This window comes from Vigna umbellata, chromosome 3 (assembly GCF_029865625.1).
Source record: "Vigna umbellata cultivar VRB3 chromosome 3, Vumbellata_1.0, whole genome shotgun sequence".
NCBI classification, from domain to species: domain Eukaryota; kingdom Viridiplantae; phylum Streptophyta; class Magnoliopsida; order Fabales; family Fabaceae; genus Vigna; species Vigna umbellata.
In genome coordinates, this window is record NC_142167.1 from 7,130,555 (window position 1) to 7,153,856 (window position 23,302).

The 23,302-nt window shown below is 33.7% G+C and overlaps 3 protein-coding genes across 5 annotated transcripts; 1 reads left to right on the forward strand and 2 right to left on the reverse strand.

The window, feature by feature from the left end:
* Nucleotides 1-3,273: 3,273 nt before the first annotated feature.
* LOC124827257 (GDSL-like Lipase/Acylhydrolase superfamily protein) lies at nt 3,274-5,961 on the forward strand. Its single transcript, XM_047300267.2, has 5 exons — nt 3,274-3,598; nt 4,554-4,675; nt 4,792-5,031; nt 5,134-5,383; nt 5,555-5,961. The coding sequence occupies exons 1-5, from the start codon at nt 3,316-3,318 to the stop codon at nt 5,773-5,775; spliced, it is 1,116 nt and encodes a 371-aa protein (XP_047156223.1). The 5' UTR covers nt 3,274-3,315; the 3' UTR covers nt 5,776-5,961.
* A 502-nt stretch (nt 5,962-6,463) lies between these two features.
* LOC124827258 (GDSL-like Lipase/Acylhydrolase superfamily protein) lies at nt 6,464-9,189 on the reverse strand. The gene is made up of 5 exons (XM_047300270.2): nt 8,868-9,189; nt 8,058-8,182; nt 7,704-7,952; nt 6,966-7,224; nt 6,464-6,876 (listed from the first exon to the last, which is right to left on the reverse strand). The coding sequence occupies exons 1-5, from the start codon at nt 9,172-9,174 to the stop codon at nt 6,659-6,661; spliced, it is 1,158 nt and encodes a 385-aa protein (XP_047156226.1). The 5' UTR covers nt 9,175-9,189; the 3' UTR covers nt 6,464-6,658.
* Nucleotides 9,190-11,297: 2,108 nt separating this feature from the next.
* On the reverse strand, nt 11,298-16,403 carry LOC124827259 (splicing factor U2af large subunit A-like). 3 transcript variants are annotated; one of them, XM_047300275.2, is made up of 13 exons: nt 16,172-16,401; nt 15,156-15,478; nt 14,842-14,964; nt 14,432-14,502; nt 13,739-13,809; nt 13,596-13,643; nt 13,439-13,498; nt 13,282-13,342; nt 13,097-13,209; nt 12,573-13,025; nt 12,343-12,478; nt 12,034-12,101; nt 11,298-11,692 (listed from the first exon to the last, which is right to left on the reverse strand). In XM_047300275.2, the coding sequence occupies exons 1-13, from the start codon at nt 16,298-16,300 to the stop codon at nt 11,555-11,557; spliced, it is 1,794 nt and encodes a 597-aa protein (XP_047156231.2). In that variant the 5' UTR covers nt 16,301-16,401; the 3' UTR covers nt 11,298-11,554. The 3 variants fall into 3 exon arrangements, with proteins under 3 accessions (XP_047156231.2, XP_047156230.2, XP_087965871.1); XM_047300274.2 differs by having other exon boundaries at nt 13,596-13,649; XM_088109745.1 differs by lacking the exons at nt 11,298-11,692; nt 12,034-12,101 and adding an exon at nt 12,108-12,249 and having other exon boundaries at nt 13,596-13,649; nt 16,172-16,403.
* Between the last annotated feature and the right edge of the window lie 6,899 nt (nt 16,404-23,302).

Here is a 23,302-nt window from a genome sequence, read left to right on the forward strand (position 1 = left end):
TAATTTTATATTTAATTGTAAAAATGTTTATAAAGTGAAAAAAAATTAAAATTAATTTTAAAAATGTAAAAAAATTATAATTTAGTAAAATGAAATATTTTTTAAATATAATATCTTTTTAATATAATTTATATTTGTTATTGAAGTGAAATTTAATATTTATAAAAAAATAAATAATTAACCAAAATTCAGTTAACAATATTAACAAATAAAAAAAGAGAATGAAAAAAACTAGCAAAGAAGCAAAGAAGTTTACGATATCAAAAATGGTGAGAGCATCATAAAGTTAGGGTCTAGACTCTGTACTACTAAATTTGGGAATAATAGTTCATGGGTATCACCTTCTGGCCACTTTGCTTTAGGCTTTTACCTACAAGTAAATGGCTTTGTTGTGGGTATATCACTGGTTGGTGGTGATAGTCCACCCTAAAAAACTGTTGTGTGGACTTCTAACTGTGATAGTCGCCCACTCCCCTCAGCATTGAACATCACCACCACTGGTCTGAGGCTTTTCACAGCCACGCCATTAAGCTCGCAAATGCATCAACCCATGGAGGAAAGCATCAACGAAATCGTTACAGGCTTGTGGAACGAATCAATGTGAGGGGAACATGTTAATACGAAAGAGGAACCGAATACACTCATTGTCTGCACTTCTTCTCTCTGGTGTAACCGAATGCCACAACATGGAACCGAATACATGCATTACTTCATTTCTTCAATTAATTGGAACCGAATACAAATAGGTGGGAACCGAATATGCATTCCTTCTCCCAACTCCTTTTTCAACTCCTTCTTTAACCTCAAATCTTCATGTTCGAGCTCTTCATCTTTGTCTTCAGCCATGAACCTTCATCATCTCCAACCAAACATTCCTCCAACCTATGCACCATGAATCTGAAACCATGCTTTATATATTATTAAACATGAAAACATGGGTTGGAATTGATTATAAAATCTTTGGATTCGAATAGTGTAATTTGGTATTTCCTAAAACTATGAGGGCAAATTTGAGATTTCAAAGAAAATCATTCCAAATCTCTGCCTCTTTGCGGGTGACTAAAAAAGTGCATAACGCGTAAATCCACTTAAATCATTCCTCCTAGATCAGACCAAACGAACATAATGCGTCCCGCAAATCTGCGCTCATTTTCTCGTGAACAATTAAATCAGCCAAAGTGAATAGAGTCTTATATTGTTGCATAAGTGTAGTTTGTTAACTTCAAAGTTGCATCTGTGATTGTAAGGTATAACAATTAAGTTATTATCAATTCAGACAACATTGACAGCTATCTGTGGTTTCCCTACCGAACAATATTGTTGTGTGGTTTTGCTCATTGTATAAGTCTCTCTCAAACATCTCAGACATATAGTAGATTGATACAAACCTTAATGTTATTATCTTTCTTTATTATATAAGTGTATTCTAAAACATTCTTTTTTTCATAGTTCAATTGTAGTATATATGATGTTGTCAAGGAAATCAATTGCTAAGGCTAAAAAGCTTGGATGGTTGGCCCTCAAGGTTTAGTATTTTGGTCCATACTTTCTTATAATTGTTTTATTTCAATGATTTTTCCTAATTACTTATAATTATGATGATATATTATAGTGTAATAGGCAAATTGACTCATATGAGTGTAGTATTGTGTAATGCATTGGATGACAACCATTATTCGTGCACATATTACAAATGGTTGGGCAATGGTAATATTTGCAATTAATAAAAAAAATCTCCATTGATTAGAAATCATATAGACTAATTGAAATCATTGTGTTTTGTATAAAAATTCAAGACTTCTTCTCCAATTCCCGACAAGTTCATTTATTACATACGAAAAGCCCTCGCAAAATATGTAATACAACCATACAATAATATGTAATTGTTAAGATGAAATAATTTGTAAATTATCATATCATAATTTGTACATTAATTATCATATCATTATTTGTACATTAAGTTGACTTTTTATTATAATTCTCTTTTTGATTGAAAAATATATTTTGGACTCTTTATTTGTTGTGCATACTAGTTTTGATATGCAAGTCATTTATGCAATGTAGGATATTATAGAAAAAGAATGATCTTTAAGAAAAAATGCATACTTTAGGCAGCGGTTATCAAATGAACCGAAGAAAAAAAAACACTTTTGGCAATGGTTTTGGATACAACTGAGGCAATAGACTCCATCAGAAAATAAAATGTGGACATTTTTTCCTTCAGTTCATAATCGAGGCCAAAAATCCGTTTTTCATCTCGTCTTAATATGCCTCATTCAAAAACCGCTGTCAATTGTCGAAAATAATTGTTGTCGTATCCTTTCGTTGTATTAGTGTAGAAAAAAAAACTTAGTAAGCAAAGATATAAAAGTGAAGACTTGGTGGATAGTATTGTGAATGTGATGATAAAGTAAGCAAGGGTGAAGCCACTACCACCTTGTGTTTGAAACTTCATTTCACCAACCTTTGCATGTTCCTAAAATCCAACCATGACCACAAACTTGGATTTCCTTTCCAAGTTGTTAATAAGAAAAAATTCCACTTTCCTATGCATAAAAGGAGATGCACTAAAGAGTTTATCACATATATACATTTTGTTAAGAAATAGATTTTAAGTCTAACTCAATCTTACAAAACCGACCTCACACTAAGGTATATGTGCGTGGAACTAGACATTAATGGACTGACAACGGTTGGAATGATATGCCCAACAAACATAAATCTTGATAGGATAGGCTTTAATTCATGACTCTGATACGATGCTAAGAAATGAACTTTAAGCCTAATTCAACCTTACAAAACCGGTTTGTAAGGTGAGGTTTGCACTCACATATATACTCTAAATTGGTCTTACCTACATTTTCAGGATAATTTAAGAAAATATACACATTATGTATAAAAACATATACTGACAAATGCAGCAATAACTGGTTTGACTTTGTCTTCTGCAACATGTAGTAAACATGGGAAGCAAAGCTTAGTGAAGTTCTTACATACATTATCCTCAAGTCCCCACAGAGACAGTCACGGAAAAATAGTGAGAGAGGGGGCTTGAATGTGTGTGGAAAAATTCATGAAAGTAGTAAATGAATGGCACCAGTCGAGTATTTGATATGGCCTGCAACAATGTTGGGTGCTTCAGTATGTTTGTATGTATAATTACTGCAAGGTAGAGAGCAGGTGAATGTATTGATTGCATTTCAACCACCGCCAGTTACCATCTTGTATTAAATCCTCTTCCCTCTCTTTTCATTACCATGTCAACTTGTTTTTGTTCATTCTTACAGATAGATAAATCAACAAGCTCTTTGCTCCATGTGCCTCTCTTCACTCTCTCACACTTTTATGGCTAAGTTTGGACTGTCCACATTCTTGGTGCTTTTCATGGTGCTGAGTGATGCTGCGGTGAGAGGTCAAAATGGGAATGGGAGAGAAATGGTGCCTGCCATGTTCATATTTGGTGACTCTCTCATTGACAATGGCAACAACAATAACCTTCCTTCCTTAGCTAAGGCCAACTATTACCCTTATGGCATCGACTTCAATGGAGGCCCTACTGGTCGCTTCTCAAATGGCTACACCATGGTTGATGAAATAGGTATACCCTCTCTCTTTTATCAACTATTTTTCTCTTTTTCCTAGTACTTGTCTCATGACACAAAGCCAACCTAGATTATGGGGTTAATTCGTTTGAGTCAAAGCACATAGAATATGCATCAGTTTCATTATTGCAACCTTTTGTCTTGGCATAGAATGTTTTGGCAAGCATTGGAATTAAAAGCCAAAAGCTTGAGGTATGAGGCATAATTTGCTGCAAGGAAAAGTATCACATGACATTATTCTAGTGTGGTAAGGTTGAGTTAGAATTAAACTTCATGTTATATACTTTAATTTGACTAATTAGTCACCAATTTCAGATTCCTTGTTTTATGACTGATTGTCCAGACAGATTTCGAAAGATAAAGTAATGCAATTGAATTGTTCATTTTCTTTTGCAATATCTTTTTTGTCACTTTTGCCATGAATTTCTTACTTAGGAAGCCTACCAAGGATACCATCAATGAGGTGAATAACTGCTATACACCTAACGGCCTATCTCTTGGGTACAACTATTAATTATATGAAGTAATTGCTTGCTGTAAATTTCTCATTTTCTCTTTTCTCCTTCAGTGACCATTTTACTTTTTATATGTGGTTGGTGTGTGTGGCAAAAAGGGTAGATAAACCTCTGTCAAGGCATTTTCTTGCAGTAAATGATGCATTAAAAAGGATACGGAGGCTCCTACTACACTTTTATCTACACACCCATTGAACCTACACAAGTGTTTCTCACTAGACTGTAGTGACCAAATAGAAATTACTTACAAGGCAATATAGCTCCCATATATGAAAAAAGTGTAGTGACCAAATGCTTTCTAAAAATAAGGCCATAAAGATATTCTTGTTAAGCACTAACATTTGTTTATCAGACTCATTAATGACCTTAACAGTTTATCCTGAATAATATGTATCATTTAATTGAATTTTAGACTGATGTGTTCGTATCAATGCAGCTGAACTGCTTGGACTTCCCTTGATTCCTGCATACTCAGAAGCCTCAGGGAATCAAGTGCTTCATGGAGTAAACTATGCTTCAGCTGCTGCCGGAATTCTTGATGCCACTGGCCGAAACTTTGTGTGTAACATCCATTCATCTTTTAGATTTTGACCTGAACATTACATAAAGCAACTTTGTTTTTCATTTGAAGAATTTATTGAGAGGCTGAATCATAATGGATTCTTTTTGAGCAGGTTGGGCGAATACCATTTGATCAGCAACTAAGGAACTTTGAGAACACATTAAATCAAATAACTGGGAATCTTGGAGCAGACTATATGGCCACAGCGCTTGCACAATGCCTATTCTTCGTTGGAATGGGCAGCAATGACTACCTTAACAACTACCTTATGCCTAATTACCCCACCAGAAATCAGTACAATGGACAGCAATATGCTGATCTCTTGGTTCAAACATATAGCCAGCAACTCACAGTAAGATTTCTTAGTTTCTCATATACTATTAAGTTAAACTTACTTTTTTGTCCAAGTTAATTTCGAGGAGAAGTTAATTGTTCATGATTACATGTGTTATAGAGGCTTTACAATCTTGGAGCAAGGAAATTTGTGATTACTGGACTGGGGCAAATGGGTTGTATTCCAAGCATTCTGGCTCAAAGCATGAGTGGAACTTGCTCTGAAGAAGTGAATTTGCTAGTGCAACCCTTCAATGAAAATTTGAAGACCGTGTTGGGCAATTTCAATGCTAATCTACCTGGTGCCAGATTCATATTCGTTGACTCTTCCCGCATGTTCCAGGACATCCTTCTCAATGCTAGATCTTACGGTATGTATGAATCAAAACATACTACTTCATTGCAGAACAAAATCACACAAATATAACTGAGTGGTGTTCATTATTTTGCTCTTATATATGGTCTAGTTTAGCACTTTGCAATGAACATTTTCAACATGTCTTTCATGATGAGACTGATAGTCTTACTATCTTTCTGTGAAGGGTTTAGTGTTGTAAATAGAGGGTGCTGTGGCATTGGAAGAAATAGAGGCCAAATAACATGTCTTCCATTCCAAACTCCATGCCCTAACAGAAATCAGTATGTGTTCTGGGATGCATTCCACCCAACAGAAGCAGCCAACATTCTGATGGGAAGAATGGCTTTCAGTGGGAATTCCAATTTTGTCTATCCTATAAACATAAGGCAGCTTGCTGAGCTATGAATTGAGCCTCTATAGTTTGAATCTTGCTGTGTCACTGTCACTCATTACTATATGTGGAACAACAAATTTAATGATCAAGTTTATATTTAGTAATTACTATATGTGGAACGACAAATTTGGTATAGGGAATGTACTGCTATCTACATTTACTATCACAACTGTCATATGAATTCGTGCTTATCTTCTCTTTTTGTCTATTTTTATTATAATTTGGTAAGTGAATATTGCCCTTTTCTTCAGACATTTTAACCAGAGTTATATATTTTTGATGATCACGGGAACAAAGTTGAAATTAGATGCCAAGAGAAATATATAGGATTTTGGTTATCTTTGCTAATTTTAGTAGTAAACGTGCTTTAAAATGAACATAAGCTGCCCCTATATTTTGTCATTACCCCCTCCACCCATATGCACCTTCCTCACTGGGTGCACCCGTATTGTATTTAGAAGGGAATTCTCTCAGAAATTCTTTGTAAAATCCAAGTCTGGTCATTAGTTTTGAGAGTGAATTAAGCCTAAAAAAGTGTATATCCACATTTCAAAAACATGATGCCCATTTCATGCACTTCATTTTCTAATCTTTAAAATCTTTCAACCAACATATATTCTGGTTTAAGCTACACAGTATTTTTTAGCTAAACTCTAATCTAATATGAACAACAAGTGACACAAATTAAATACTGGAGAAGGAAGGAAATGCACAGAGGTGTTTCATATATGTTAATGTAATATTATTCCTACATAATGGAATAACAAGTGTACAAAGGAAATCAAATGGTTTAAGCAACAACAACACAAGATCATGAACACTGATCAAACAGCAGAGTGCATGCACTGCATAAATACCACACAAACAGACAAAATCCAACATAAACTAAACTTTTTACTGGGTTGCCAATTCTTGAATATTAATGGGATAAGTGTATGATTGTGAACTGTATGATGCCTTCGCTAGTAAAATATTGGCCACCTCAGTGGGGTGGAAAGCATCCCAGAACAAGTACTTCTGACGATTTTCACATGGTTGTTGCATTGGAAGGCAAGTAATTTGTCCATTGTTCTTGCCAACTCCACAGCAGCCCTTGTCTATCACATCAAATCCTATATGAAACAATATATATAGATAGCAAATCAGCTTGAGCATGTTCTTTGTCATGAATAGATGGCATGCCTATAGAAAAGAGAATTACCAAATGATGCTCCATTTGAAGATAAGTCTGAACTGCTTAGATAAAAATCAAGGAACACAAACTTTGCTCCTGGAAGCTGCCCTCCATTGAAGTTTTGAACCATTTTCTTAAGGCCGGAGTTAAATAGCAAGATGGCATTGTTGATTTTTTCATTGCATCTGGTGCTGTTACCATGAAAACGGGCTAACTGATATGGTATGCAGCCAATTTGACCAACTGCTGTAACAATCACTTTTCTTGCTCCTAGTGAATATAATTGCTGCACAATTTTAAGTAAAAACCATTAATAATGTCTAATAAGAGAAACAATAATATAGAAACCCCAAATCTAAATGTTAATGCAAGTTAGTTATCATGGAATCAGTTGTTACAAGCACATTTTTTAATTTAAACTAACTTGTACATGTGGACATTCAAAAGGCCATCTAACAAGGATTACCGGAGAGACATAACACCCGTGAGACATAAGATCAATTCACATAAAAAGGTGACAACTCGAAACTTTAAAACAATAGATCCACGAGTCTTCATCTTTATATACACTGAACTTTTTCATTTTTACTCGATGTGAAACTTAGATTCCTGCTTGGATTTCTAACGATTTAAACTACACTAGATCGTCAATTTACCTTGTTAGAATATTGTGTTCATAGGAATGACATGATTGTTAACATGACCCTGAATGCGAATGAATTAGTTATATGTAGAGTAATTTAGAATTAGATGTGGATAACATACAGATAGCTGACGAGAGTAATCTTGAAGAAGGGCAGATGCAAAAGCTTTAACAGTAAAATCTGAGCTAGTTGAATAAAAGTCTGGCATGAAGTAGTTATTCAGGTAATCATTGCTTCCCATCCCTGAAAAGAATAGACATTTGCCCAGGTAGCTACTAAGTGAGTCATTGTCTCCTCTGAAGAACCTTCTCAGCTGCTGCACTGTGTCGCCAAAGTTTGCGACTTGGTCATTCATTGAAGTATGAGCACCCTGCAAGCAATTTACGCAATAAAATCAGAAGAAGTAGCACAGGAATAATATGTACAATAATGTTTGTTTTCTCAAAAAGAATCTCCAACATATGCCATTGCATACAAGGTTACTGCCTGTTTCGTCTCTAATGCCTGCAGCTCCAGATGCATAGTTAGCTCCTCTTAGAAGATCCAATCCCCTTGCTCTTGAGTGTGGAGGAATATATGTTCGGAAACCCAGAAGCTGAGCTGCAATTTTCAACATTGTATTCTTGAGAAACACAGCTATGTGTGCATATGGGATCCTATTGTCAAGTGGTACATAAAACTTTCAACAGAACCACATTAAATGATGCAAATTACACAGAAGTTAGAACCAAACAAAAACTCAGTATATTGCTATTTTATAGCTATTAGCTACAAAATAAATCTTGATGGTAGGAACATTTTCTTTGTACTACTTCTATTCAAATCCCCAAAATCTAGATTTTTACTTTCATGGGTATTTTGAGAGGAGTTCGTTAGCGAGAGATTACATAAATCTTGTTGGGTCCATCGAGCACGGAGACATAAATACCAATGACATCTGAGTACAACCATATAATAGATTGGCACCACTCTTTGCCTCAAACCTTAAGTCAATGGATTAATAACCTTAAGTCAATGGACTAACGTGTCTTTCATCTTTATATATTGTTCTAGCTTTTTATTTCTATCCAACGTGGGTATTAGACTTAGAGTTGGATTCCCAACAAATCTGACATGAGTCCAACTGATATAAAGAATTAATTAACATCATTTTTCTACCTAAAACCTTAGAAAGAATGAGTTTATAAGTCTATTTCTTATATGGTGTTTAGCTTTTATATTTATATCCAATATAGAACTTAAATTCATACTTAAACATTGAACGAGGGAAAGTTTAGAGTTATACCTAAAGCATCAACATAAGTTCTGCCATTGGTGAAGCGACCAGTGGCACCCCCAGGGAAGTCAATGCCATAAGGCCTGTAGTTGGCCCTGGCAAGAGTTAGAATTCCATTGTTGTTTCCATTGTCAACCAATGAGTCACCAAATATGAAGAAGCATGGCACCTGTTGCCCCGGAGGAAGCCGTGGCTGCACCTGAGACATGCATCTGCCACATAGGCTCAGCCACAACATCCATGTCAATGTCAAAACCAAATGCTTCATCATCTTAAGCACCACCAATTTTCTGACAAAAATGGCTGTTGTGAACATGCATTCTTATATTCTCCTTCTTAGAAATGGTTGTGAGCATATTTATGGCATTCATGTGATAGGCCTATTTGATGATTTGTTGGGTAAGTGAGACAATGAGAGAAGAAGCTTTTTGGTAGAGAATTAATGCATTTTTAGGTCATAAGTATGAGACTTCCTTTATCATCGGTGAATGGAGCCTCATCTCGTGACCAACAACTGGATCTCATCCACATAGAACATGCTAGACACCTTTCTGCAAATGCATGAGTTACAGTTACCAAGTTGTGTAAACATTTTTTCAGTTTGCCAATTTAATTATGAAGTAGTTGCAGCATTTCAGTTGTCCTTTTAACAAAAATGTCAGCATACTGAACTGTGATTTTGCACCATACTCAATAGATAGGATAACTCTTGAAGAAATTGGAAATTTATTACAAAATGCAAAGACAGAATTTTATGGACTAAGCTAACATATGTTGTCACCTTTTAGTGACGCGGATATATATTTATAATTTTTCATTTTACTTTAATTTCTTTTGTCAATTTTATAAAGTTAAAATATTTATTAAAATGTAATCAAGTCGTTTTTTATATACTTTAAAAGAAACCTACTAACAGTTTGTAAGGAAAAAAAATAGACAAGTTTACATTAATGAATCCAAGGTATTTCCCGTCAGAGTGAAGGCGCAAACCATGTTTGTTGATAAACATTAACACAAAACTCAGACTCTAAATAACCACGGTATAATTACACATTTTGATAACTATGTATTGGTATTCTATTTTAATAAAATAAGTAATTGAACAATTTCTTTCTACTAAAAATAATTACATAACTTATTTCCTAAAAACCGGCTACCACATAATACTATAATATTATTTCTATAAAATTAATATTTTTATAAAATTTATTATTTTAATATCATTCTTAGAAAACTATATATTTTTTGAAAATGTAATTCTTAGTTGAAGTGTGGCATAAGAAGTTAAATTTTTTACCCATATTTGTAACTTTTTGTTGTTACTTTTAGAAATGACAAAATTTTGTATGTTGAAAATAATTGATAGGAGTGTTTTAATTATTTGTTGATTAGGCAAGTATGTGATTATGATATCCAATCCGCACTATCATTAATTATTGTTTGTTAAATCTTATTTGGATATTTAATATAAAAAATCGGGATTTAAATAAATTTATTGATGAAAGAAAGAAATATTGTTTACAAATTAATTTTACATATTTTTATTTATATTTAAAATTTAATATTTTTTTAAAGGATTAATTTAAAATCTATAGGTTATGGTTTAACTTATTAATTTTTTTTAAATCAGATTTATTTGGACTGATATTTTAATATGCAATTTTATTTATTATATAGTTTAAAATTATTACCTTTTATGTGGAGTTTTATTTTAAAGAATTGTTTAAAACAATTGTATTTAAAATTTAAAAAATAAAAAAAATGAGAAGGCATGAAAATGTAAAAAAATTCATGAAAACTTTTACATAAATCCACCAGATAGTACACCTAGTTATACTGTAATTTAGCATGTGTTCTACATAGGTTAGGTTTGATTGTTTACTTTATAGTGTTTTTATAATTAATAAATATCTCTAAACATAGTGTAACGAATATATTGTAACTAAACTAATATTTTAATTTAATCAATATGAAATTCGCTTTTCCATTTACTATAATTCATTAAACTTAATTTTTCCATATATAGGTATTTTTAATTTTTTAATTTAAATAAAATTTCTATATCAAAAAAAAGGGGGCGTTCCATAGCTTTTTAAATTAAATTATAATGCGACTAAAAGAAAATGTGAATAACAAAAGCACTTGTACTAAATCAATATTAAAGAAAAAAATTAACATTAGAATGCAGCACTTTTAAGTTTATAAATTTAAAATAAATTGATGTTAGTTACTCTCATTGTCTCCTAGACCACATCAACTCGCCGATGAAGACATGTGAGAAAGGAGAAAACAGTAAGTAAAATGGGTATAAATAGGATAAACATACATTAATCTGAATACTAAAAAGGGGCAAAGTATACATTTTCATACACTATAGAGCCCTAAATTTGACACTATTTAAAAGCTGAAGCTTTAATTTGATGAAAAAAAAATGCGAGATAAGCAGCAACAAGCTTTAATTTGATTAATGCAGAGATTCACTTAAAGCAAATAAAGAATTTCTCAAGGGACCCAAGAGATCCATTAGACCGGTAAAACTATTTAACAAATTATCCATCATAACTTTTCTTACTACTCGCATCTAAATAGAACAGCTTCTGTACTATGACCACAACTCTAGCTTACAAGTTTATGAATACAAAACATAATCCTTACTAACAAAACGCTAAACAAGGTAAAATCCAAACAAAACCCGATTAGCCTTCATAATCTCCCTGAGCAAATTTGTTCTCTGGGTAGAAAACCGCTACTACTTGGTTCCCATCAAATTTTCGTCCATTCAATCCAGCACGGGCTTTTGTGGCACCATCCACGTCAACATACTCCAAAAACACCTGCAAATTCAAGAGTTACTTACAGTTTATGGCATATGTACACCAAATACAGAGCAACTATAAGTAATTATAAGCAATATTAATTTTTCAACAGGAATTTTTGACAGATCCTCTGAGAGCAACTATAATTTTGATTCCACAACTGCACCAAACCAGCAGCATTGAGAAAGGAGGGAAGTGAACAAAATCAGTGCTCTTAATTTCAACTGATAAAGAAATTTTTATTTGTTTATATATATATATATATATATATATATATATATATATATATATATATATATATATATATATATATATGACTGGAGAGGATTCAGAATTTCCGTAACGAGTCAAGAACACACCTTCCCAACTCCGGCGGCAGGCTCACCATCATGCGGTGGACGCGGGATCACCACATTCACCAAGGAACCTGCATGAAGTGAAAACAAAACAGTGAACTATGCAATGGAATTTTCATAGACATGCAATGAACAAATATGTGAGGATAAAGAAGGTTATGGAGACTTCAGTCTGTAATTTAGGCCTGATTCTCTATGAGAATGTGGGACTACAAATGGCTGTAAAACAAATAAGACAGAAAAACAAAATAAGACAGAAAATTAATATGAATGTTGTTTAGAGCGATATAAGGGGGGAATATCCGAAATTACCAAATTTGGAGCACTCTTGTCTCATATCATCAAGAATCTCTTCGTAGTCTTCATCATCTTTGAGCTCGTCAGCAGAAACTGCGTGAGTTAAGCACACCACCTTTGTTGCCACTAAAGCTGGCTGCAACATAAGTTTCTACAAAAATAAAAAGCCTCGAGCAGTTAGAATTTTAAACACATGCACAGATGATCCTGGAAACAAAAACAATTTAGGGGACAATCCATCTAACCTGCAGTGCAATCTGCTGTTGGGCATGCATTAAGATGCTCTCCTGTTCAGGTTTAGGCTGCTGTGGGTTTGCACCTTGATTAGCTCGTCTAACTGTGAGAGTCTTATCTCCCATTTTTATTCCATTTAGAGCAGCACATGCAATATCAGTAACTGCAAGATCCTGGTAAACACAAAATGCATAACCCTTTGAATTTCCCGTTTCTCTATCTTTCACTAGATCAAAACCCCTTAGAGGACCAAAAGTCTCTAAAAGCTCTCTTATCTGCGTTTCTGTGAAGTAATAAGGAAGTCCACCAACAAAAATTCGATCTGGACCATCAAGTCCACCAGCAGACCCTGGTGTTAAGCCAACAGCACCAAGATTAAGGTTTGGGTTAGGCTGGCTTGGGCCTAGAGTAGCAGCTAAGGAAGGATTATAATCAGTAGGTCTCCTGACCTTAACAGGTGCCCCCTAATAAAAAAAAATTGGATTAGCACCGATGGACATGGTCATTCCTTGCACAATAAAATGAGAAAAGATACCTCAAAAATAATCCCATCTAAAGCCATTGCATTGCTAGCTTCCTCAACAGACCTCATCTCCACAAAGGCGAACTTCTTGTCATGATTAATGTAAACATTAACCACAGCATCACCTGGATACAAATTAAATTAGCCCCATTATAATGTCAACAAACTGGCACAATTCACTGAAGTTTAATATGTACCTGGGCCAGCAGTGTTTCCCCCAATCTTAGCCATAACTTGACTGAAGAAAGTTGCAACTGACTGCAGCATAACCAGAATAGAAACAACAAGCCAACTTGTCACAACCATCTTAAAGACTTAACCATTATGAGCAAGAAATTATGATATTAGTATTACCTGCTCATTAGCTGTAGGAGGAAGGCCCCCAACATACACCCGCCTAGCATGTCGTGTAGCCTGTAAATTCAGTGCATTAAAGACAGTCCATAACCGGGGAAAGTCATGTTAAAAGGGTAAAGAATGTAAATTTCATCTCACCGAAAAGCATTTTTACCTGTTGTGTCATAGCCTGAACTGGCATGACTGGGAGAGCACTGAACGGCTGCAACTTAAAAAGGAAAGAAACAAGAATAAAGAGAAATTAATAAAAACCTCAAATTGAATAACAAGATCTGCAGAAAAGGAATCAAAAAATACCTGGTTTGTAGCCAACGGAAACATATTTGGAAACATTCCGGGAATTGCAGGATTTGCACCAGTGATCTGACCTGCAAATAAAGGAATATGGCATATCAGAACAAGCTCATTGTTTTCACTATTTGCAATCATAGAACATAAGAATCAAATGCCTCCTTTTACTCCAATTGGCACGAGCTTAAGGATAATTATACCTCGTGGCAAATATTGTATTAATAATATTAAAGGAGCATTGTAAACAAGCTTTAGAGATAATATTTGTGTCTACCAAAGTAGGTAATAGTTTCCAGTTGAAGACGAACAAGACCCACCAAAAACAGGTGCATTGATTCCTCCGTGGACATAAAAGCTACAGATGTCGGCTCACGCCCATTGTCAGCACAGTGGGGCTAGTAGCCCAACATTGCCTTCTTAGAACATATGACAAGACATAGAAACAAAACAAACAAACACCAAACACAAGACAAAAAACCAAAGCATCTTTTAGTTCCAGAATTATATCGCTAAGTAAAAAGAAAGACAAAATTACACACCATGGGAAACCAGTCCTCAGAGGCTATATATACTCAGATAGTAACTGAACAAAGCTTACCAAGTTTATGCAATTTGATATGAATTTTCCATACTAGGACAAACAAAAAGAAAAAACAGTTAAGATGAGAAATTTCATAATATATACATGCGTAAATGTACCTGTAACAGCAGAAGCACCAGCCAACATAGCAGAGGCAGGCGGAGCCATATCAAAACCACTAGTCCTTTTGCTGTAAGTGCAGTAAATTAGTTAATCGAATAATGAATGCTACTCTTCAAACCAATCGAATAATGAATGCTACTCCTCAAACCAAGAAGATGTATCAAATGACAAACTTAAGTAAATATCAAACACGTCTATCAAAAATTGTTAAAACAGGTGACGAAATGATGAACGAAGAGCAATGATTGCCCTGCCGCCAATAAAATTATAAACAAGGATAGGAGTGTATTCACAACATTATACTGGTTCCACTTGCGCATCCACCAACTATTTTATTTTACAGACAAAAAATAGAATTCACAAAAGGAAGTCACATGCATGATATGTTTAGCAAACATCTATTTACCTCTTTGAGCGTGAACGAGAACGCGACCTTGATCTATGCTCGGATCTACCCCCTGACTTGGATTGAGATCTAGACCGAGACCTCCGCCTATGCCTATCCTCTCTGTCAAAATCCCCCCTTCTTCTGTAAAATCACATAATTTCAGATAAAAATTGAAAAGAGAACAGGAAAAACGTTATTTAAAAAAACGTAGCTGAGTATGAATTCAAGATATAATACAACACATGGCATGCTAATGAAAATCAGATGCTGATGAAAATCCTCAAGCTCCAACTGGGATACAAGGCAGTAAGATCCCAAAAACAAAATTTTACCTGTCAAAGTCACGGCTTCTGTAAAAATCATCTTCATCTCTATCCCTTGTCCTTTCCCTTCGTTCACCACGATCCCTGTGCCGATCTCTGTGGTGGCGGTCCCTATCCCGGTCCCTTTCCTTCTCACCATCACGCTCTCGGTCCCTCTCCCTATCTTTGCTCCTCTCCCTATCTCTGTCCTTGTCCCTGCTTCTCTCCGAATCCCTATCCCTACTTTTCTCCCTTTCCCTCCCCTTTTCCCTTTTTCTATCCCGGTCTCTCCCTTTCTCCCGCTCCTTATCTCTGCTTCTGGAAGATTCTCTGTCATAATCACGAGATCCATGCTGCCAAAAGAAAATAAAAGATTAACAGGTGCGAGCAAACCCATATCTTCAAGCCTACCAGGCAACGATGCATATGAAAGTAAGATTAAAAAAAAACAAGCATAGTTGGAACAAAACATTTCACACTCGGCATACGCGAGATATAAAAACAGTTCACAAAACAACCTGCAAAGCATAAATCACAATAAAACCTAAAATACCTGAAAAGCAGCCAAATCCAAAAAACATTTTTCCTAAAATTTATACAACATTCAAAAGAAACACGAGAGAGCACTGCATAAAGACATGGCAAAGCATGAAGATTTCAATGATAGCTTGGCAGGAAAAGAGACAGCAGCATATTACCAAAAGCAAAGACCTTACGAAAACCTAAGCACCTTTAATCACACAGTGAAGCATGAATTACAAAAGGGGGGAAAACACGAAACAAAATCCAACCCCGAATCACGCCATAACTAACACAGGTGTAGTCAGTTTCACAAACAGTGAAACGAAAGGCTGACACGAGATTTGTAGTGTTAAGATTGGGAACATGATGGGAAACAGAAAAACCCTGTCCCGAAACCCCAGTTATGAGAAAAAGGGAGAAAGCAGTGAAAAAAAAAAACCTAATTGCAAATGAAAAGGAAAGTGCGGAGAAATAAAGAGAGAAGAAGAAGGGATTGGTGGAGCAGAAAGAGAGAGAAAACATACGTGAGATTTGGAATCGGTGAGATCGCCGTGAGTGGGCTGAGGAGAGGAATCGAGATGAGGATGAGGATGGGAATTGTGAAGGTCTTCTTCTTCTCCGTTGCCTTCGTATCTTTCATCGTATTCGGCCATTTTTTTTTCTCTTTCCCTTTCTCTGTGCTTTTCCTTTGTGGAATGATAGATATGATTTGGCAGTGTGCAATGTGTGTGAATGTGTCACAGCACCACCATTCTTGTGCTCAAATACCCTCTTCTTTTTTTCTTATTCATCTCCTATGTGGGCCAATCGGCCCATTTCTCTTTTTGGATTTTCGCTCATCAATTCAGTGGCTCTTTCTTTGTATTTTACTTTATGCACCCACGTACTCAAATTATTAATACTAAATTACAAACTTGAAAGTATTGATTTAGATTATTTTGTTAATATTAATAGTTAAAATTAATAATTTAAATGTATCATAATAAATTAAATTTATTCATGATTAGAACTTTAAATGCTCCACAGGAAATTTAAACAGATCATTTTTAATTATTATTTATAATGTATTTATAGTAATAATTAAATTCTTTTGTAAAGGGTAACGAAGGAAATCTTTTAGTTTATTTTTTGTTGATAAGTTAAACATTTTTTTCCAGTATTCAACACTCAATATATGGAATATTATTGAAGACTTGGAGGTTGATGTGTGAGACATATATTTCAAATGTTATTCGGAGTACGATAATATAATTTTTTTAGAATAATTTCTATTTTATGACAAAGTTTATGAATTAAACATATTTAATCAGTTGTTTAAAAAATTGTTTGTTATAATGTTTTTTCTTTTTTTATTTTAATTAATTTTAGGTGTGTTGAGTTGAGGGGATAGAATTCTTAAAAGTTTTCTCATTTTAAGATTTTGACACAATGTGTACATTGTAAATACTATTTTAAAGTTTCTATCTCAAAAATATTTATCATAAATCTTAAATATTTGTGTTATAATATATATATATATATATATTAATTATTGTATATGATTAAATGATGACAATATATTTCTCACATAAATAAAAATATAATAAGTGAAAATTGTAAATTTCTCACGTTTAAATCATAATTATTCTAATGTGATTGAGAATCTTCTCCTTTATCATACATTTCTTCTATGATCTCTTATAATTGAAAAACAATTGGACTTATTAAATTCAAGTATTTGACCCATGTTTGCCTTTGATAGTACGTTTTCAAATTATTTGACACATATTCAAATAAATATAGTAAAGTGTAATTATTGTTGCAACATCTCCTTCTTTGTTGGTGAAATACTTTGTTACATTGAGTGTATGTAATCAAAACCAAGAAAGAAATTGAAAGGTTTATAATAGTTTTTTAACACAATTTATTAGCTCTATTAGGTTTATTGTCATGTTGACTTATCATTTTTATAAGTGTTTATTGTTCTTTTGAATGTCATCCAACTATTATATTGCTTCTTGTGTCGTTTCAACCTTTACTATGTTGTAATAATAATTAACCATGATTTAGTCATTACTATGGAAGAAATTGAAAATTGTATGCTACAATGCAAAACATCACTTATGGATCTATGTATAGAGTAATTGTCCATATCTCATCAAGTTGTCATTAATTAATGCATCAAATCATATGAATTTATAGTTTACATGTGAGAAATCACATTAAGACTTTTTTTTACAATGACACAACAATTATCGACATGTCTATGTTCAATGCTTTGATTAATGTGACATTATTGTTCATGTGTGATGAATTCTTCTACAATTTAAAGCATCATTTGTGAAAGTTTAAGAAAAGAGTATTCTAGGAGGAAACTTACTCTTAATTATCAATTCTCATTATACAAATGAATGATTCTTAAAATCTCACTTTGCTAATAATAATTTATAAATGAAATGAATACACACAACAAACATTCAAATTCAACATAATATCACATTTTATTTAAATATTATAGCTTATGACAAGATTTCTATGTAGTTTCAACTTTGTGACTTTCACTAAAATAATAATTTTGTTCAAGATGTTACCATTCTCCAAGGTTTTAATAGTTACGATGTAAAATACATTTTCTTTTAAGTCAACTCTAACACACATACATCTGAGTAGACCTATTATAAAATATCACACAAATCTTAGATTATTGTGACTTTTTTATTATCAAATATGAATATCAATGTTCACTTTTGTCTTCGATGAGTATTTTATCTGAAAATTAATCTAAATGTAGTTTACATATTTCAATCTTAGGTTAAGATAAACAACTTTAAAAATTGTGTTCCTTAGAATTCACTTTAGAAAATTGAACCATTTAAAATATACAAAATACAATAATTAACAACATGATTATGGTCTACATTGTTTTTTCATAAGAGTTTTTAAACAATTAATTAATATTAATTTTCATCTAAGGAAAATGGATGCAAAGGTCCAAGAGATGGACTCATAAGTGGGACCAGAGGAAATAACAATGGAAAGACACGTGGAGAGGAGAGGAAAAGGCGCACGATCCAAGAACGTAAACATAAGGCTGAAGGAGTATGAGTGGGGTATTTGCTAGTATAAATATAATAATCGTTTAGTGAAAGAAGGGGGACATGGTTGGCATATTCTTCTATCTCTCATGAAACTCCTATGTTCCTATTGGTCTTCTTTTTGAAAACCAATTTCCCTTTGTTGTATGGTTTTCGTATGATTTTTTTTATGAACACCAATACATGAGGAAAATTCAGTTAAATTTTTATAACCATTTTTTGCTTTCGTCTCTATAGTTTTGTGTTCTTTACAAATGGTGTTTTCATCACATCATGATGGAGAACACTCGCCTAAAAGAGATTTCGTCAAAGTTATCACGTTTGAAGGACATTATCGTTGACGTCAAGCAACTTGCTGAGTCCATTTCAGTAACAAGCCGTAACTTAGAACCTTTAATTGCAACCTTAAATGAATGTCATAAGGATGACTTTAATCGATTCGAAACATTGGAAATTATCATGGATAACATGTTGAAATTCATTGTCGCTTTAGAATTTGGAACTCGTTTATTTGCTCAGTCCTCGCCATTCCAAGTTTGAAATGTTAAATTAGATTTTCCTTGCTTTGATGGGTCAAATGTTTTACAGTGGATTTTCAAATCTGAAGAGTTTTTTTATTACTATAAAACATCAAATGAATAATGATTACTCATTACTTCAGTTCACATGGATAAGGACGTTGTTTCTTGGTACCAAATACAGTATAGAACAAATGTTTTTCCCACATTGATTGCTTTTACTCGTGCTCTAGAACTGGAATTTGGCCCTTCACCATATGAATGTCCTCAATCAAATTTTTTTAAGTTGACTAAGGATGGTTCTGTTCATGATTATCTAAAATTCACTACTCTTACTAACCGGGTACAAGTATTAGTGATGTTTTGCTAGATTGTTTTATGGGAGACTTACAATAAGATATTCGTCGTGATGTTTTAGCCCAAGCTCCTACCACCTTAATGTGATGCGTTTCTTTTGCCAAACTGCATGAGGAGAAATATGTCAACAAACCAAACACAAGCTATAAATACCATATTAAAATCTAAACACAACCTACAAATATTAACCAATCCTCTTCCTAGTCCCTTAAATACAATACCCTACCACCCTGACTTCCCAAACCTACCACAACACCTCATTCAAAAAAAGTTAGTGTTAGAAAAATGTCCCTTGTTGAAATGCAATTACGAAGGGCAAAAGACGCAAGCTTCACTTGTGATGAGAAATTCACCCCCTCTCATAGGTGTCCCAATAAACAGTATATATGGCTACAATTAGATGAGGAAGATGATTTTGATGAACTAACAACCTCTTCTGTGAATTTGTAGTTGAAAATCCTCAACCTGTGTGTGAACCTCATTTGACTTTTAATGCCTTAAAAGGTTTTGCTGGTGTTGGAACAATGCAATTTCATGGACTTATCAAGGTCTGTTTATTAAAAAAAAATTGCATAGTAGGACTTCAGACAAAATCCTCCAACCAAGAATTGCCAATTATATGAAATTACCTATAAAACCAATATATAATTTCAATGTCCTAATAGGAAATGGTAGGACCTTAATAGTTGAAGGCATGGATAGTTTACCTTAATAGGAAATGGTAGGACCTTAATAGTTGAAGGCATGGATAGTTTACCTTAATAGGAAATGGTAGGACCTTAATATATAAAACCAGTAAAATATAGTTTTCCTATTCTCATAGTTAATGAACTAATGCATGAGATTCATGGTGCTCAATATTTTTCCAAATTGGATCTTAGGTCAGATTATCATCAAATTCTAGTAAAAAAGGAAGATAGGCATAAAATAGTGTTTAGAACTCATCAAGGTTTATATGAGTGGTTGGTTATGCCATTTGGATTGACCAATGCCCTTGCAACATTTTAGTCTTTGATGAATGAGGTGTTTAACAAGATGCTTAGAAAATGTGTTTTTGTGTTTTTTTATTGATATATTGGTTTATAGCCCTTTGTGGGTGACCTACTTACAACATCTTGAAATGATGAGCTGCTGGAAAATAAGTTGTATGCAAAGTTGGCTAAATGTTCATTTGGTCAACAACAAGTGATATATTTAGGACCGCAATTTATGGGAAAGGCATTGTTATGAAGGACAACAAGATACAAGCTATACTAGCTTGGCCTATTCCTACAAATTTAAAACAACTCAAAGGCTTTCTTGGGCTTATAGGATATTATACGAGATTTATAAAAGGGCATGCAGGACCATTGACAGAGCTATTAAATAAATATAATTTTCATTGGCAAGATGCAACTTCACTCGCTTTTACAAAATTGAAGGAGGCTTTAACTTAAGCTATTGTACTTGCTTTGCCTGATTTTACCTTGCCTTTCCAATTGGAAGCCGATACATTAGGTGTGGGATTAGAACTATCTTGAGTCAGAGCTTCCACCATATTTCTTTTTCCTCAAAGAAAATGTCCTCTTCAATGTAGAAACAATGTGCTTATGTCAGGGAACTATATGGGATAACTGAAGCAGTGACCAAATTTCGTCATTATCTTGTTGGGTTATAAATTTGTGATCAAAACTGATCAACAAAGTTTGAGGGCTATTATGGATCAAAGTTTGAAAACACCCAAGCAACAAAAATGGCTTCATAAATTACTAGGGTATGAATTCACTATTGAATACAAATCAGGGAAAGAGAACATTGTACTTGATTATCTTTCTAGATCATTTCACATGGCGTGGTCCCAACCAATTTAATTGTTGTTGACCTCCTTTCGTGAAGCTCAACAATAAGACCCTCAATTAAAAGTACTTTTTGATTATTGCTCTAACAATAAAAACAACAAACCCATTATTCCATTCATCGAGGTTTATTACTTTGGAATAATACAATAATGGTACCTGCATGCCTAGCTTTTTTATAGGACATTTTACAAGAGTTTCATAGGTTTGTGATTGGGGGACATGTTAAGTTTTCTATAACTCTAGCTAAAATTGTTGCTCAATTTTATTGGCAAGGTATGCATAAGGACATTAAGTCTTTTGTTCAACAATATTTGATTTGTCAATAGGCTAAAGTGGCTAATATGTTACCATCAGGTCTGTTACAACCTTTACCTATTCATAATGTAATTTAGGAGGAATTAGACATGGATTTCATTACTGGTCTGCCTTCATCTCATGTGTTCATTGTAATTTATGTTGTGGTTAATAGATTGTCTAAGGCAACTCCTTTCATTCCATTCAAGTGGTTATACTAATAAAGTGGTAACTAAGGTTTTTAGCATATCACCCTCAATTGGATGGTCCATCCAAGATTCTCAATAAATGTTTGGAACTATATCTTAGATGTTTTACTTTTGACTCTCTAAGAGAATGGTCCAAGTTTCTTCCTTTGGCAGAAATTGGTATAATACAACGTACCATATACATAAGTGCTTAAATGACACCCTTCAAAGTGGTGTATGGTTGTGATCCCCCAACTATTAAAAATATGTCCCACATGATAAGGATCCTATTGCTGTGAAAGAGCAATTGTTGACAAAATATGCTATATTGCAAAAAGTTGAAAATGAATTTGGAGAGGGCACAACAAATTCAAAAGAAGTATGCTGATAAAAAATATAGGATGTGCAATTTGAAGTGGGTGATTTGGTGATGGTGAAATTGCAACCATTCATTAGCTCTAAGAAAGAATCAAAAGTTTGGCCTGGGATATTTTGGTCACTTTTCCGTCATTCAAAAATCAGGAAGGTTGCTTATAAGCTTATAAATTTAGCAAAAATTCAACGTATTCCATGTTTCTCAACTAAAATTGTTTTGTGGAAACCATGATCAACCTTATGTGCCCTTGCTAATTGGTGACTCAAAATTATCTCCTGACATCACTGGTACAAAAACAGCGCACAACGTTGAATATTTTTGGCCTTTCACGTCGAATTTGAGAACGGCGTCATATCAGGAGACGTTAAATTGACGTCGAATTTAAAAAATTCGACGTTAATTTAACGTCGAATTTTGTCAATATACGACGTTAATTTAACGTCGAATTTTGAATATATACGACGTTAATCAATTTTTTTTATTTTTTTTAATTAATTGTAATCCTTTTTAACAACTCTACAAAACCTGAAAGACAGAACTATGAACGGTAATATAGGATCAACAACAAATAACAATAACAAACACCAAACAAGTTCAATCAAACAACAACAACAAACAAATTCAACAAAAAAACAACAACAAACAAGTTTAACAAATAAGTTCTTCAAAACAAAAACGAAAACTAACCTTTTTAAAAGGTGGGTTCATCGGAATAAAGTGTTGCCACCAGTGAGAGAGAAAGCAAAATGCGCCTATGAAGGACAAGAACGCGAAAATAATCGGTGAAAACAAATGAAAATCATACTTAAAGTAGTTAATTAACATGCATTTGTATCAAATGAAAGAAAGATTACATGTGATGATCGTCAAACTTCGTTTGAGAAAAGTTTGAGCAGAGAAGAGGGTCTCGCGCACTAAGATAAAGTGAATGAATTTTCAATCTCCCGCTCAAATTTTTATTGAATTCACTGGCCTTTTGACGTCTAACACTGAGGCATTCGACGTTTTAT

Bases quoted from the DNA above. Each gene is read 5' to 3' on its own strand.
- LOC124827257 (XM_047300267.2), top strand. From the start codon at position 3,316: ATGTGCCTCTCTTCACTCTCTCACACTTTTATGGCTAAGTTTGGACTG. The intron at 4,676-4,791 runs GTGTGTAACATC...CTTTTTGAGCAG, and splicing joins ATGCCACTGGCCGAAACTTT to GTTGGGCGAATACCATTTGA. The intron at 5,384-5,554 runs GTATGTATGAAT...CTTTCTGTGAAG, and splicing joins TCTCAATGCTAGATCTTACG to GGTTTAGTGTTGTAAATAGA.
- LOC124827258 (XM_047300270.2), bottom strand. From the start codon at position 9,174: ATGTTCACAACAGCCATTTTTGTCAGAAAATTGGTGGTGCTTAAGATG. The intron at 8,183-8,867 runs GTATAACTCTAA...TGAAAATTGCAG, and splicing joins AACTTATGTTGATGCTTTAG to CTCAGCTTCTGGGTTTCCGA. The intron at 6,877-6,965 runs GTAATTCTCTTT...TGTTTCATATAG, and splicing joins TTCAAATGGAGCATCATTTG to GATTTGATGTGATAGACAAG.
- LOC124827259 (XM_047300274.2), bottom strand. From the start codon at position 16,300: ATGGCCGAATACGATGAAAGATACGAAGGCAACGGAGAAGAAGAAGAC. The intron at 13,650-13,738 runs GTATTTTTTGAT...TTCCTTTTTAAG, and splicing joins TTCCGTTGGCTACAAACCAG to TTGCAGCCGTTCAGTGCTCT. The intron at 12,102-12,342 runs GTAATTTCGGAT...CACTTCATGCAG, and splicing joins ACAAGAGTGCTCCAAATTTG to GTTCCTTGGTGAATGTGGTG.